Below are 15,745 nucleotides of genomic sequence, written 5' to 3'. Positions count from 1 at the left end.
GAAGGATCTCTGGCAGGAGAGGCGAGAGATAGAGTGGAACAGAAATGCTTCAACATGAACTGAAAATGTCCCCATTTTGACTTAAACACTTTTAATGTTTTGCTTCCCACTCTGCTGTGTGTGTCTTATTTAGGCAGACCAGATCCCAGGACTGGGTCTCAGCATCACTTGATGTTCTCTGGGGTTCCCAGCCTCAAAGCCCGGCAGAGTCACTGAACTCCTATTGAAAACACCCCCAGCTAAACACCACTTCTGGAGATGCTGACTCAGGTCCAGGAAATACCGGGAACATCTGTTTTTCTAACAAACATCAAGCGATCTGGAAATGCTGGGGGTATTTGGAACCAGTAATTATTCTTTGACACATCATGTCTTTGCTTGTGATTGTCCCTCTACCTAGAATGCCTCTTCCACCAATGGAAATGCTACTTTTCCTAAAACATTAAAAACAACAACAACAACAACAAAAAGACCCTATAGCATTACCTCCTCCAGGAAGGCTTCCCTGATTTTTTCCAAATGGAGGTTCACCACTTAGGACCTGCACAACTCAAGTCTTGCCAGGCTTGTTTTATAAACACTATGTAGGCATCCTCTTCCCCATCTGAGATTACAGATGGGCCATGCCTATTCTGCACGTGCACCCACCACACCCAACATGCCTGATAGCTCTTACCCAGAAAGATCATTCTCGATCACCATCTTCTGCAGCCCAGCTGAGATGCTGCTGTTGCCAGAGCCCGGTGTGGAGGCCAGGTCATTGGTCCCTGGGAGCTGCCCACTGCCTGGGGTGCTCAGTGCTGTGTGGACGTCCCTCAGGATCCGAGGCAGGGGTCCTAGTTTAGATACTATGCTCTGCAAAGGCACAGCAAGAGGCAGGTGTGACCTCCTGGGGCCACATGGGCAGGCTATGCCTGCTGCAGCCACTGTGACTCAAAACCACCGCAGAGCCTGTCAGGAGTGCACATCCCCACCCCCCCACCGCCAGTCAGAGCCGGTGGGTCTGGGAGGGCGGTGAGCCCAGAAATCTGTACATCTACATTTTTTGCCAGCTCCCAGGTATTTCTGGGGCAGGAGTAGGAGGCCCACAAGGGGAGATGCTGACCTAGCGTAAGCCTCTCCTTCAGTTCGCCCTGCCCTGCTGTCTCTGAAGAGAGGAACACATACGTGGAATCCCTGCTTTTCCACACCTCCACCTCTCCATCCAGAGGCTTCTGTGACAGCCCCTCTCACATCACCTACTCAATGGGCTGGGCTGGGGCTTGACACACTTTTGCACCTGAGCCCCAGTGGAGATGGTCCAGGCACACAGCCATCTGAAGATGACAGCCCCAGGTGCTGGTCAGGCAGAAGGCAGTGCCTGAGCCCATCTCAACCTTGTTAGCACACTTTAGAGGACTTGAGGGGCTGTGGATGCTAGGCTGTGGGGACGCTGCTTTTACTATGTACGCACAAGCTTCCACGGAAGTATCTGTGCAAAAAACAAAGTGTGAAAACTCATGCAGGCAACAGAGCACACACTTGAGGGGCAAACAGTTTTGTTTCAAAACCCTGTTGCAACCTGTCACTGCGGTGACAATACCGACCACCTGCCTGGTTGTGCAGATATGTGGACAGCACAGGGGCATGGTAAGTGGTGGCAGTGACAGTGACTGGCGCTGGCTACAGTGCAGGGACTGGAACTGGTGGAAGGGAGGGTCACAGCCCTCATTTCCACTTCTCCTTCCTGTGTCTCTCACGGCCAAAGGCAAGTGGATACAAATGAGCAAAAATGATGGCCTCTGCAACAGCACCTATTTCTAGTGAACAGTCAGGACTAACCTAAGCGTCCATCAATAGGGGACTGGTGAAATAAACAGCATTTCAGCATATGATGCAATCATTAAAAAGCCCCCAGCAGTGGTACAGACTGCACTGACAATGCAAGGAGGCCCACGATAGAGTCAGGAGGAAATGCACAGTAAGTTCTCGCTTTAAAACAAACTGAAAAAGGGAAAGAGCTCTGTGTGTACGCTTGCATGAGTGTGTGCTTACACATGCACAGACTGCGACCAGAAGGCTGCATACCAGTGCTCTGAGCGGTCACCTCTAGGGAATGGGACCAGGAGGCATGAAGGGCCTGCCAGGCCAGTTTCAGCACTTTACAAAAGTAAGGTGGTCCCCTGGAGCCCTAGAAAGCAACAGATATTCAGGAAGTAGTTCCTGGCAGACCCAGCCCTAAAATCCAAGAACTATTGCTCACTGTGTGAGCTGAGGCTGGGGGTCAGTGAAGTCTCGGGCTAGGGAGGGCTCACTTCAGGTGACTGCAGCAGTGTCAGAGGTGTCTGGGGAGTAACCTTGTCAATTGATGGTCAAGGGCAATCCTAGAAAAGTTTCCAGCTTCCTGCTGGACAAGTGGGGGTACAGGGTCCTGAGTCATCTTCCTCAAACAGGTGGATTCATATCTGATTCCATTTCTCACACGCTCCAGCAAGCAGCACAGTGGAGCTTGTCCACTAAACTGAGTGCACGGGGCATGGCGCACGCCCCAGTCCCCAGTACCCTGAGTGGGGCTGCCTTGGCAGATGCTGCTGAGTGAACACAGCATTTGCTCTCAGAGAAAATGGGGCTCACAGATCCCCAGTGTGTTCTGACAGGACCTGGGCCAGAGCCCTGGGCTCCTGGTACCCAGTCAGCTCCTGATTGTGCCACAAGGGCGAACTCTCTGCCCTCCACGGTTACTCTGGAAGAGGGAATATTATAAGCCCAATGGCAGCTTTTGGCCCCACCTCCGCCCCACGGCGACAGGCACCTGCTCCAGCTGGCTGACAGCCTCCCAGAGCAGTGAGTGCAGGCTGGAGAGTTCGCGGCCCAGGTCGATGTAGCCCTCAAAGCCGGCAGTATTGGAGAGGGTCTCAGGGTTGGAGATCTCCAGCAGGAAGCGCTGCATGTTGGTCCACTCATGCTCTAGGAACTGGTTCATGAAGGACATGTACTCTTCCTTGCTGCCGAATCTGGAGAGAGGGCAGCTGGGTGAGCACTCCAGGCCCAGGCAGGCCCTGCCCAAGAGGTCCCTCCGCTGAGACACCACCACCACTTGACCCACTATAGCCAGCTCCCACCCCACTCACTCCCCAAGTCAGCTTATCTGCTCTGACCCAGGTCACCAGGGCCCTCCTTGCTCTTGGCAAGTCCAGCGACCCTCTTCTAAAGCTTTTCTCTCAGGACCTGGAATGTTCCGTGTTCCCCAAACACTGCCTGTTAACAGTGTCCTTCCGCTTTTCCTCCAAGTTTCACTGACCTGGTGTGCAGATGATGCGCAAATCCATGCTCAACCCAGGTCTCCCAATGAGCTTTCAGACATATATTAATATATCCTCAGGCACCTCCCCTGGGAGTCCCTCCTACTCGGCCTGGCCACACCTGAAGTCATCACCATCACCCAAACCCATGCCCTCCTCCTGAGCTCCCTACCCTAAGTGGAGACCCCACTACCCACAGAGATACTGAGCCAGAACCTGCCAGTTGTCAACTCCCCCCTCTTCCTTGTTCCCAAATGGCAAGCCCACTGATTTTGCCTCTAATCACCCCTAACCTTGTCCCTTGCAGCCATCACCTCCCGCACCACCTCACCTCCCTGTGAATTTTCTGCTATTGTTGCTGGAACCACGGCTGTGCTCTCCGCTCAGGTCTCCTGGCTACCATCCTGCTCCTTCCAGCCCATCTGCCCACTGCTGTCAGGGTGAGCTTTTCAGAATCCAGAACAGATGAAGGCCATTCTCTCCCTTGTTTAAAACCATCTGGTGGCTCCCACTGCCCTGTCTGGCCTTCAGGTCCCTGCTGTCCTCTTAGGTCTCATGGCCGGCTCCTCTTGACCCGGCACAGTGCACGGCCCTCCCTGGCATGCCTGGCCTCTGCTCCTCTTCCTTGAGATAATGAATGTGTCACCCTGACATGCAGTTGGGGGATCATTTCACCTTGGAGGCTTTCCTGTCTCCTCTCCCAACAAGCTGAGGGCCCTCCTAAGAGGCTCGTGTATGTCTGTCACTGCTCTCCTGCTTATTCCACACCTCTCCCTGGTTGAAGTGCCGAACACCACCAGGGCTGATTCATCTTGGTACCGTCAGAGCCCAGCACACAGAGGGCCCCAAGATGGGGCTCAATCCACGCTTTGAGAATGAACAACAGTGAGATGACCCAGCCCTTCCACTTCCACCTGCTTGTTCTAAGGATGCAGCCGAAAACACCAATAGTGCTTTATTAGCAAAGAAAGACATCCTGACAGCATTACGCCAGGATGGTGGTGCCCAACCCAAGTGCCCAAGCACAGGGAATGGGTTAAGGAAATATGGGCCAGTCCCCCTTGTAGGAATATTAGTCATTTATTTCCAAACAGGGCTTAATGAATGTTCAGGGATATGTGAGAATGCTTATAATCATACATTAATTCAAATAAGTAGAAGGAAAAAAAATGTCTCATCTCATCATCTTTAAAAGTTAAGAAACACACCCAAATGACATGCACTTTGAGTAAAAGGATAGGGTGTGGAGATCTTATTTTGAAAAATGTGGGAAGGAGAAGAACTGAGGATGACAGGGACAAAACTGGGCTGTTTATTGTCTCTGCCCAGCTTGGGGACAAAAACACCCCAGGGTCTGCCCTGTGGACGCCAGCCCTGCCCGACTCTGCCCGGTGAGGGAGGAGGCACTCACTTGGCAAAGTTGGCCAGGTTCTGGGTGACCTTGGCGATGAGGGTGAGGGTGCGGGCGGTGCGGTCGTCAGGGTACTCCTGCAGCAGGTTGAAGAGTGAGGGCGACATGATGGCTGGGCAGAGGAAGCGCAGGAAGAGGGAGGCGCTGATGAGCCGCTCACTGATGTCTGGCCGGCCACGGCTGCTGCACTCCTGCCTCCATGAGGCAAACACCTCTTTCAACTCCCTTGGGAAGACGCTGTGTAGGGACAGACAAGGGTGAGCTTGGCCATCAGGCAGGGGACCAGGACAGGAGTGCACAGAGCAGGAACCTGGGTTCCAACCTTGGCTCTACCTTGCCAGCTGCCTGAGGTCAGCCCCACTGTCTGAGCTCTGAGGATGCAGCCAGCTGTGGAGAGCACTCAGCACAGGGCAGCCAGAGCAAGTGCCCAGGCAGTAGGTCAAGCGGGGAGACCGAGGTCCCACTAGGCAGTGGGTTCTCCATGAAGGGGCGGGCAGGTGGGATGGGAGAAGAGGCACGAGGAGCTGGTTCTCCGTCCTAACCGGAATCAACTGCTAAGGGTCAGTGCTGAACCGCCTCTCCAGCTTACGGCCTAAGCCCTCCTCTCTTTTCCCCCAGTGTCTACTTCATTTTCCAACCCAAACAGCAGGCATCTGCATCTAGGGGGAAGTGAGGAAAACAGGAATAGACCACTATTCCTTGGGTTCCCATCCCTGGCTTTGAGCCTCACTTCCTTTGCCTGAATAATATCATAGGAATCTGGGATTTCCTACAAGCTCAGAGTGATCCACCAGATGGGATTACCCCTGATCACAGCGGAGAACACGGCTCTTCATTCTCTAGACGGGGAGGGAAGGGGAGGTAGTGACTTCCCCAGGGTGACCGAGTGAGTGGGCAGAGTTGGCCCCAGACAACAGGGCTCCTGGTTCTACTGGGCATCCTGGCCTTCCATGGTCAGGCCCACCTGGCCAATCTTTAAGTGGCTTTCCTATCTTTTTTACCTAACAGATGTATCTCTCACCCTGGGGCAGTCCAGGCCCCTGAACCCAGTCTATACTTGGCTGTCATGAACTGAGGGTGATCTGACCAAGGACTTAGCCCTCCTGGAAGGCTTTGGTTTTCTCTGCCTTAAACTGAGAGCAAGGCCTGCCCTGCCAAGCTTGCAGAGCCAAAAACCCCAAGGTTGTAATAGGCTTGACCAACTTGAAATTTCTTCCCCCACAGGCCCAGCGGCCGGCTCAGCAGGCTCTCCTGCAATGCATGCTGGCTGAACCATCAAGGGCACGCCTAGCGGGTAGTGAAGGTGAGCGACCTTTAGCCCTGGCTCTCACAGTGCCTGGCATAGAACTGGACAGGGGGCAGGTATTGAGTGGTGACATCTATCAATGGCCTTGTCCAGAATGGAGAGGTGCCTCTGACAAATGCCAGAAAGAGGAAATGGAAAATCACTGTCCACAACTATGTTTTCCCTGAGTCACATGCCCAGCCTGCTCTGAAGAGAGGGGAAAGGGGGAAAGCACAGCCCGGTTGGGAATGGGAAGTGCGTTCCCAGAGAGTTCAAGGGCCTACAGTCACTCTCCAGCCCAGGCCCAGGGGTGTGGAAAGCTGCACATTTGTGGCCCATCTTGAGGTGCCCACTTGGCCCAGGCATGCACCTTGTGTAGCCCAGGAGCTAAGGCCCTGGGTGCCCACCCTCCTGGCTCTGCCCATTCCCCTGGCCTTTTCCTGTCCTTGAGGAGCAGCAAACACTTCCCTGGCCCTCTTGTGCGCCCAGCCATGGGCTGGTGGGCTCACCTCCCCTCAGGGTGCCCCAGCATGTGCAGGAAATATTTCAGGCACAGGTACAACCCTATCCTGATGGGATCAGGGCTGCGATGGAGGGGACCTGGCTGTGTGGCCTCAAAGCAAGAAGGGCAGGAGTATGTGCAGGTCAAGGTGCAGGTGAGCGAGAGGCAAACCTAACAAGGAGGGAGGTGAGGCCGGGGAGGGAGTCGTGTCAGGAGAGGCTGCAGATAGAGGCTTGGGTGGCCGTAAGCCCTGAGCTGGAGGGGAACACAGGTTAAACGTGGGCAGCCCCTCCGGTGTGAAAATGAACCCACTGCTTGGGCTGATAGCGAGGCCCTCCTGACAGTCCCGTGTTGCCACCACAGACAAGGCTGTACTTGGCACCAGGCTTGCTGGCCACCACACACATATACCCCAGGAGCAAGCCGGTGGCCGTGAAGTCGGCCTTACCACAAGTTTCCACAGGACTGATTCCAGCCCTGCTGAGGGGCCTGTCTGAGCCGCCCACTGCTGCATGCCCTGCTCCTTTCTGGGGCTGGCAGGGCCTGCAGATCCCGCTCTACTTCAAGCCCATCCCTTCTCTTTGTTCTCTAGTCCCAGCAAGAGGCCTGCCTGGTGCTCAGGCCCCCAGCATGCCCCTTCTGGGTCCCATCACAAGGCTGTGACATGAGCACCTTAGCTCCCAGGGATAGGTGAGGAGCCTCGGGTGAAGCCATTGACCCACCCCAAGTGGGGGCCCGTGCAGGGCCTTCAGTCTCACTCCTGCTGCAGTCCAAGCACCCATGTTAGCCCCCGGCACATGAAGGGCACCCTCTCATCACCAGAGACAGCGGACTGGCATGTCCAGGTTCTTCCCACCACAACACTACAAAACCACAACAACGTGCTGGACACTACCCTGCCTGAGAACGCAAAAGGGACTAGGTCAGGAGACTGGCAAGTCAGTACAACTCAGGGACCAGGGAGCACTGGGCGCACTGCGGGAGCCAGACACTGAAGGCCGGGGAAGGCGGCAGGGTGGGGAGGCCTGGGAGCCGCACTGACCAGTAGGAATTGATGATCTTGCAGAAGGCCAGCTCGCAGCACATCTTGAGGTTGCCCTGGTGCTCTGGGAGGTCAGCAGCCGAGCACTTGCTGGGGTCCACCTCGCAGTTCTCATCCGACTCATACAGTGCTTTGATGAACTCACCTATGGCCAAGTGGGCAGGGAGTGGGAGTGAGGACCCAGCGGGCCCTGCCCCACCCTCTGACCCCTTGCCAGCCCACTCCCTACCTAGGGCATCCTGCAGGTACTTCTGGCCCACTAGCTTGAGGTACTCCTCGATGGCCTTGGTGGCCAGCGTGTTCTCCCGGAAGATGAGGTGCTCATTGTCCCCGCAGCGGTCCACCTCTGACATCATCAGGTCTGTCAGGAAGTCCTGGGGAGGCAGGAGGTGGGAAAGCAGTGCCTGAGCTGGCCTGGCAGGTAGGACCCTAGGATTCCAGACCTGGCCAGAGAAGCCGTGGCCTTTTGAGGCTGCTCCATCGCCAAGCAGCGGAGGGCCCCAACAGGAACAATGTGCCCACCTTTGGGGGCTACTGGGGAGTGTTGCAGGGCAGGCCCCCCAGCCAGGGGAGGAGCCTAGAGCTGGTGACAGCAGAGCTGGGTCCACGGATGGCCGCAGCCTGAACAACAGCATGCCTCATGGAGTCATTAGCCCCCACCACAGAGAATGGATTCATTTCCATGTACAGCCCTGATCAGGCCTGGCCCGGGGAACACAGCAGAACTCGCCTCTCCCCCACCATCAGTGTCAAAGAGGACAAATCAGGCTGCCCTGTCTCACAGTAAAAATGGCCACCAGTATCCACCTGTGACAGATGGGGGCTCCCTCTGTACAGCCCCACTGCCCGGGGAGATGGTGAGCCACCAAGCTCTGGCAGGTGAGAGCAGGCGCGGATGTGTAACTGGCTGGGAAGGGAAGGTGGAGGCACCACCGCCACGTGGCAATCCAGGGTAGCAGCCCCTGGCCCATCAGGTCCCACACACAGTGTTGTGGGAAAATCCCAGCAAAGGAGCCTGAACCCACACCTTCCCCCAACTCTAGCACCCATGTGGATACTAACCTCCTCCCTCTTGAGCCCCCACTTCCTTGTGCTCACAAACAACCTGTGTCTTGGTTGGTGGGGGGGGCGGGGGAAGGTGGGAAAAACTGTCAGGTTTCAAGGGAGGGTGACAGTCAAGGCAGGGGGCCACCTAGCACAGAGCCTGCAAGGCACCCAGCAGGAGTGAACCCAGGTATCTGTGCTCAAGAAATTCTTCACTCCAATGTGCATGACCTTGGGGTCCTTTAAAACAGAACTGAGTTCTAGACACAGGAACTCAGGCTGCACAGCAGAGTCACAGAGGGACAGCATGGGCCAAGGGGAAGCTGTTGTTGGCTTCCTGGGTATCATGTGGCCTGAGGACCCCTTCCTGACCGGCTGGCACCCTCCAGGGTCTCGTTCTCTGAACACACTGAAGCAGCGGTCAAAGCTGCACCTCCCCTGGAGCTCCCCCACGGCTCCCACTCAGGGCCACAGCCTCCCTTAGCTCCTGCAATGAGTGTGGGATGAGGAGAACCTCCTGAGCCAAGACCCAGTAAGGGGGAAACCAATGCACACAGAGCAGGAAAATGACTTGTCCATGGCCACACAGTCACCTGGGGCCAGATCTGGTCCAAGTCCCTTGCTTCCCAGACCCTGTTACTCCTCCAGCCGTGGAGAGGGAGAAGGAGAGGGGCTAGTTCCCAAGTATTCCAGGGGCGAGGGCTTGGGGACGCCGGTGCCTGTCACCCCAGCAGCACTACTTTCTAACCTTCTATATACTGCTCCCTAACCCCACTGAGGGCCTTTGGGGTTGGCTGGAGCCCTGGCTTCACCTCTGCCCACAATGAGCACCTGGACGCACCTATCGTCTCAGGCCACTTCAGGTAGGAATCCACTTCCCAGGCTAGGCCAGCCCCAGCCCAGTGCTGGAGACCAGGTACTGAAACATCAGACACAGCTGCAGAAAGGCTCCAGCCTCTGTAGCCCCTCTCACTCCCTCTCTGGTGCCCATGGGTCCTTGATTCATTCAGTTTCCCAGCATATATCCCCAGTGTCAACCAGCATGTTAAGGACGGGGTAGCCAGAGCTGGCCCAACGTGCAGCCTAGCCAGCCAAGTCTGAAGAAGGTGGGAGAGGCAGTCCAACACCACGGAGGAAAACTGCTCCCCATCGCGGGTCCATGGGGAGGAAGTCCCCTCCACAGCCCTGCACTTGCAGCATACACCAAGTCTAAGAGACAGGGAGGCTGCAGAGGGCCTGAGGCTTCCAGCCATGGCCTCCCATTCCAGGGCCTCTAGGAACAGGTGAGAGGGTGAGGGGCCTCCATGGAGTCTTGTGCCCTGGACTCTGCCCTGGGGTCCCTGGGGCGTGGCTCCCAACTGTGCCTCCCTGACCCTGGACTAAAAGCCTAAGACCTTGACAAAGGGCACCCCTCAGCCACCTGCCACTTGGCTCACAACACACCACTGTCCAGAGGGCAGAGGCCCAGTCCTTAGCCCAGCACCGGGGTCTGTCTACGCTGCAGAGGTCTCAAGTCCAGCCCCCGTTTCCCACCCTCTGGGCAGCTTCCTGAATGGCAGGTGGCAAGTGTAAAGACAGAAGGTCGCCTTTGAGGCCCACAGATCATGCTCTACTGCCTTCCTGGGGGCACCCTGGTCCAGGAGTCCATTTTGTCCCCAAACCGGGTAGGTGGGGCTGAGGCGTGGCTTGCCTGGTGGGCTGTTGGGCCCATCTTCAGGAGTGGAAGGTGAAAGGGGTCATGGGGATGGATACTGAGGACCTCTGGCCCTGAACGAGGGCTTGCCTGGGTCTCAGATGATTCCTGCTTCTGTGAGGCTCTGGGGTGGGGCTGGCTAACCCTCGAATGGTACAATTTTGACTACATCTACTTGTGTGAGAATCTGTGTGTCTGGGTGAGGGTGTGGGGTGAGGTGGGGCTGTGATGGTGGCTCATCTGTGTGTCCTGCTGGGGAGGTCTGCCAAACTGTATACCCACTCTTGGCTCACTGGGGCTGGTGGGACCCGTGTGCTAGGACGGCCGGGCCACGAGGCCTGTTCCCCCGGACCTCAGGGGGTCAGTCCTCCGCACCAGTGGTAAAAGGCACCTCAACCCAAGCCCATTCCCTTACTGCCAGCTGCAATCCCATCCACTGGCTCCACACAGGTTCAGTGATCAGCCCTAGCCACAGAGCAGGAGTATAAAACCCCCAGACCATGACAGAACTCTTGGGTTTAGGGAGCCCATCTGGTAGTGACCGGTGCCTCAAGGCCTCCATTAGGCCTGGAATGCATGGAAGTGCGGAAGGGCAGGTAACCCAGTACTGTCGCCCAGTCTGTGTTGGGAGCCGAGGGGCCTGCACGCACCTTCACCTTGCCCGTGCTCTGCAGGATGTGCACCAGGGCAGATGCCATCTCCTCCTTGGTCTTGGCACTGAGGATGGGCTCAAGGGCTGCACACAACCCCAGGTAGTGGTTGGTGATGTGCTCAGCGAACTCTTTGTACATCTCCATGGGCAGGATGGTAATGGTTTGGTAGCGCGCCTTGATGCGGATCATGGGCCCGGGGCCCTTGCCACCCTTGGGGTTGGGTGTCACCACTGGGTACCACTTCTCCACGAACTGCCGCCCAGCCACCGAGGCAGCGGGCAGGCTCACCAGACCCAGGTAACTGTTGCGCTCCTTCTTCTTCTTCTTGTCAGTCTCCCGGTACAGGTGGACAGTGACTGTGCGCAGGGGCGGCAAGTTGTGGAACTCGAAGTGCTCGCCCCAGAAAACATTGTCCGTCTTGAGCTTGCCCGTGGTGCGGGCGTAGAGCACGTCATCCAGGCACAGCTCGCACAGGTACTTCTTCTTGGCGGGCAGGTCCTTGGCCTCGATCACCCACAGCTTCAGGATGTGCTCCACACGCCGGCTGTTGTCCTGCATGTGTACAGGGGGTCCAGGGTGGTCAGCTGGGGGTTGCCACGCACAACCCCCAACCAGCCCAGAACCTGAGAGAGTCCTCAGACCCAGGTGGAGCTCTGAAGGTGGAGGCGGCAGTGGGCGCCTAGGCCCTGAGTCAGGATGAGGCGGGGCCTGATGGGCAAGGGCTGGATCTCTGGTCAACCTTGCACAAGCTCATTCACCTTGGGTAAGTGACTTAACTGGAGCCTTGGCTTGCTTGTCTATAAAACAGGACTAAGATAACCCCCATCTCATGAAGGGCGAGACTAAAGGAAGCCAGCACAATGCCTGGCACGTCACAGGCTATGAAGCCATTATTAACTTTTCCTTAATTTGCTGATCTGTAGAGTAACTTAAGAGATGACTATGGTGACCAGGACTTGGTCAGGCCCTCAAGTCTGCTAGGAAGACAGACAAAGAAGCAGTGTCTGTCTTTGTCTGTGGGGGCTCCTAGGACCTGACGGAGGAGCCCAGGGGCAGTGGGAACACAGAGGGCACTAACCTGGGACAGGGGTCCACACCCGGAGGAGGGGCAGACATCTAAGCTGGAATGGGATAATGAGCAGAAGTTGGTCAGGGGCTGGGGAGTAGGGACAAGGTGTCCCAGCAGAAGGACCCCAGGTTCCCCAGCCCAGCCTCAAAGTGTAGCTTAGAGAACAGAGGCACGCAGCACGTGTCGCAACCTGGCCAATCAAACGTCCCTTTCAGAGTCCACCAATATGTCCACTTGAGTCTTGCCTCCATGCAGGCTGACCACCCCCAATCCCAGCCCACACCACGGAGATCATCTCTCTTGCTTCCCTGTGTCTGAGCCTACCATTGATCCCCTATGATTTGGTGAGAGGGTTGCAGGCTTACCTTGTTGGGGTGCACCGCCCGCCGCAGGTTCTCCATCCACTTATCCCGCTCAGCTGCAGACCGGCAGGAAAAGCACTTGCTTCCTGATGATGTCGTCACCTGTGGGGAGCAGGCAAGGCAGTGTTACAAGGGAAGGGACCACAGTGAGGGCAGACAAGGATAAAAGAAGACCTTTGAAGCTCAGGGGACTCTGGTCGCCAGGCCTGCATCACAGCCTCATGAAGGAGCCAGGACAAGGCTCACATGATGCCTCTATTTCACGTTTTGCAGGTGGTACACTGAGACCCACTGTCCCAGGGCAAGTCAGCAGCTGGAGAGTGGCCCAGTCCTGCACCAGTGGGCTCCTCACTCGTCCTTCAGTGCCCTCTGTTCAATAGGAAAACATCTTTCTAACTCTATCCTCCCTCTCCCTGAGACGGGAAGAGGGAAGGAACGAAGACCTTACCCAGGTCAGAGGACAATGCTTAACTCAAGCGTACTTGCCCTAAAGGTGAAACCACAAGAACCAAGGAGATAATGAAAGGTAGGTACCACAGTCCCTCAATCCTCGGCTGACATCTCTGAGGGTTCTCTTCCGCCAAGCAACAGTGACAATGATGGTAATATAAACCTGGTATTTTTTATGCCAGACCAGAATATGAGACTTGGACAGTTTGGATGTGCCAGGCCCCAGGGTCCCTGGTCCCTGACCCTTCTCCTCCCCTCCCTGTCTGTCTCTCACTCATCCTCAGGTCCAGCTTAGACATCTCCTCCAGGTATGGGAGCCAGTTGGGGCAATTCCTGCTGTGTGTTCCCACTGCCCACAGCAGCAGACCTAGGGTTTTGCAGGGGAAGCACACTCCACAGCACCCCCTGCTGTGAACCAGCAGACAGGGCCATCTTCACCCTATCTCTGGCAAGGAAGTCAGAGCCCAGATCAAGCCCTGCTTGGCCAGGGGTCCTGGACCAGAAATAGTACCCAGTGGGCACAGGGTATGGGGTAGGTGCCAGGTACCATTCTGTTTTTTCCCCAGGGCTGGGGGTGCCAGGAGATTGTCACACTAGTCCCCAAGTGGCTGCTTCCCATTATCAGGCTCATTCCTCTACCAGAGAGCTCTCCTGGTTATGCATGATTATTGGGGGTAGGAATCTTCCCAGAAACCAGTAGGAAGCAATATGAATAACTGGAGAAGCGATTAGGAGGAACTCCCAGGAACACCTGCAGCAACAGTAACCCTACTCCTGGCTTGGTCTCAGCCTTGCTGTGTGACCTCTGATGTCTTCATGCCTTCTCTGAGTCTCAGATCCCCATTTACTATGAGGGACTAGATAGGTCAACCCCAGGTAACACCCTTGCCCAGGGTGGGTCACTGACTCTCTGCAATGCAACCTCAGGTCGCAGAATGCCAGGGCAGCAAAGATTTGGGCTCTTATTGTTCACAGCAGGGAACAGGTTCAGAAAAGGGGAGACTCTGTGCTATCCACACTGCATTTGGGGGTAAGCAGGCTCTAAGACACGGGCTCTGGTGCTTCAGAAATTCAGGCTTTCCCCTACTCACTGTCACACACTGGGGCCTCAGCAGCTTCCTGTCGGCATGGAGAACAGGTGCTGGTCCATTTTTGGAGAGCCCAGGGGACAGAAAGGACAGCCCCACCCCAGCTCCACGTGGTCTCTTAGGAGCTGAAAGCTATCAGTAATTAATAGCCACTGTCCACAAGAGCCTGGCCACTACCCCCATGACCCTGGCCCCTGCTGAGGCCACAGTGGACTGGGCTCCAGGAGGATATCTGGAGGAGACCAGCCAGGCCAGGAGAGGATGGGGTATCCACCCCAACCCCTGAGCTGGGACCCACCTCGAAGCAGTAGTCTTGGCCAAGGATGCTGCTGTGCACAGGCTTGATGACCACCTCTTCCTCCATGCTGAGGTCCAGCGCCTCCACCGCACTGCTGGGGCTGAGCAGGGACTCGTGGGAGCGAGACTCCTTCAGCCTTGGCATCAGATGGGACCTGGGGTTGCAGTAGGTGTGTCAACCTGGGCCCCACCCCGCAGGCTGGGCCAAGCTGGTTGCCACGTCCCACCCATCTGCCCTGCCCCTGCCCCTCCCAGGAGGCAGTCACTTCTCTCCACTCTCTCTCCTTTCTGTCTTAAGACAGATCTGGGGGCAGGGCCGTCACACAGACTGGTGGGAACCTTCTCCGCACTGCAGGAGTCTGGGTCGGGGCTTGGCTCTCAGAGAGCAAGAAGGTGAGGATTAGGTGACTACTCCAGGGTTAACATTAGCAAGTGAGCCTGTGGGGCTGGGGCCAGCTTAGCTCCTGAGCAGCCCCAGGGACCCAAGGAAAGCCCACCTGACCCAAGCAGCTGCCTGCAGTTCTGGGGCCTTGCCCATTTCCCCTCCCTTTTGCACTGGTCCCTGTCCAAGCCTGAGAAGTCACTCTGTCCCAACAGTTATCCAGCATATCACTGCTAACAGCCCTTCCTCATATGCTGTTCCACACCACCAGCCCCACACAAGGGAGATGCCGCTCCCATCTTACAGATGAGAACAGTGAGGAGAGGCGAGTCTCGAAGCAGAAGGGATGCAGTGGCCTGCACAGTACCCAAGACACACACTCCATCAGGGTGAACATGCTGGGGCTTGGGGCCCGGGTCAGTGGGTCCAACATAGGCACAAAGAGCACAGGGCTGATGCCACCTGGCAGCCAAATGCAGACCAGGCCTGGGCCCACTGCTCCCCTGCTGTGTGGCCCTGGGGAAATCGTCCCCCTGAGCCTCAGTTTCCTCAGTGCATCACATGGAAAGCACCTCAGACAATACCCACTCCAAGGTTAGGTAAAGGCTCTTTCCAAAGCACAGAGCAGTGTCTTCCTAAAGCCCCAGCCCTGAGGGTGGGGCAGAGGAAAAGTGTGGGCCTGTTAAGACCACCTCTGTGCAGAAGCTGTGCCCTGCTTGTGTCCAGGGCTCAAACCCTGGGGCTGGTGACAAACCTGATCCAGGCTTAGCCCACATGGACCTCCTACCGTCAACCCCCTATGTCCTTTGGCTCCTGGCTCCAGTGGTCCAAGTGCTCAGTCCATCATTCTCTTCCTGCCTCTCCAAAGACCCCTGCCTTGGGCCATGCTGAGGCTTGGCCCCTGACCTGAGGGGCTTGTGGCTTGACAGAGCCACCAGACACTTCCCTGGAGGGTGAATACCCTGTACATTCATTTCTGTGACTGCCCCGGGTCAGGGGGCTGAGGCCCACTCTGTGGGTGCTCAGAAACCCAGAGTTGAGCAGGAAAAGCCCTGCTCAGAGGGACTCAGGCTGACAGAGACCACCCTCCCACCCCAAGCTCCATATCTCCATGGCAATAGCCCTCTGAGCATAAGAACCCTCTCTGACATGGAGTCCCATGCTAGTTGCTGTATGGAGTCAGAGC

General features: G+C 56.5%; 1 protein-coding gene across 12 annotated transcripts in view; it reads right to left on the bottom strand.

Moving 5' to 3' along the window:
- Positions 1-15,745, bottom strand: part of LOC108285860 (DAB2 interacting protein) — a 213,462-nt gene that overhangs the window by 14,184 nt on the left and 183,533 nt on the right. For all 12 annotated transcript variants that reach the window (XM_017503334.2, XM_017503329.2, XM_037729521.1 and 9 more), the window contains 8 exons: positions 14,179-14,332; positions 12,346-12,444; positions 10,909-11,463; positions 7,751-7,895; positions 7,522-7,666; positions 4,693-4,929; positions 2,792-2,993; positions 677-855 (listed from right to left, as the gene is read on the bottom strand). In XM_017503334.2, coding sequence (XP_017358823.1) covers positions 677-855; positions 2,792-2,993; positions 4,693-4,929; positions 7,522-7,666; positions 7,751-7,895; positions 10,909-11,463; positions 12,346-12,444; positions 14,179-14,332 — 1,716 coding nt within the window. The remainder of the gene's footprint in view (positions 1-676; positions 856-2,791; positions 2,994-4,692; positions 4,930-7,521; positions 7,667-7,750; positions 7,896-10,908; positions 11,464-12,345; positions 12,445-14,178; positions 14,333-15,745) is intronic.

The sequence above is a fragment of the Cebus imitator genome, unplaced genomic scaffold (assembly GCF_001604975.1).
Source record: "Cebus imitator isolate Cc_AM_T3 unplaced genomic scaffold, Cebus_imitator-1.0 Scaffold309, whole genome shotgun sequence".
Taxonomy (NCBI): domain Eukaryota; kingdom Metazoa; phylum Chordata; class Mammalia; order Primates; family Cebidae; genus Cebus; species Cebus imitator.
Note: the sequence above shows the minus strand (reverse complement) of the source record. Positions and strands in the feature narration are given on the sequence as shown.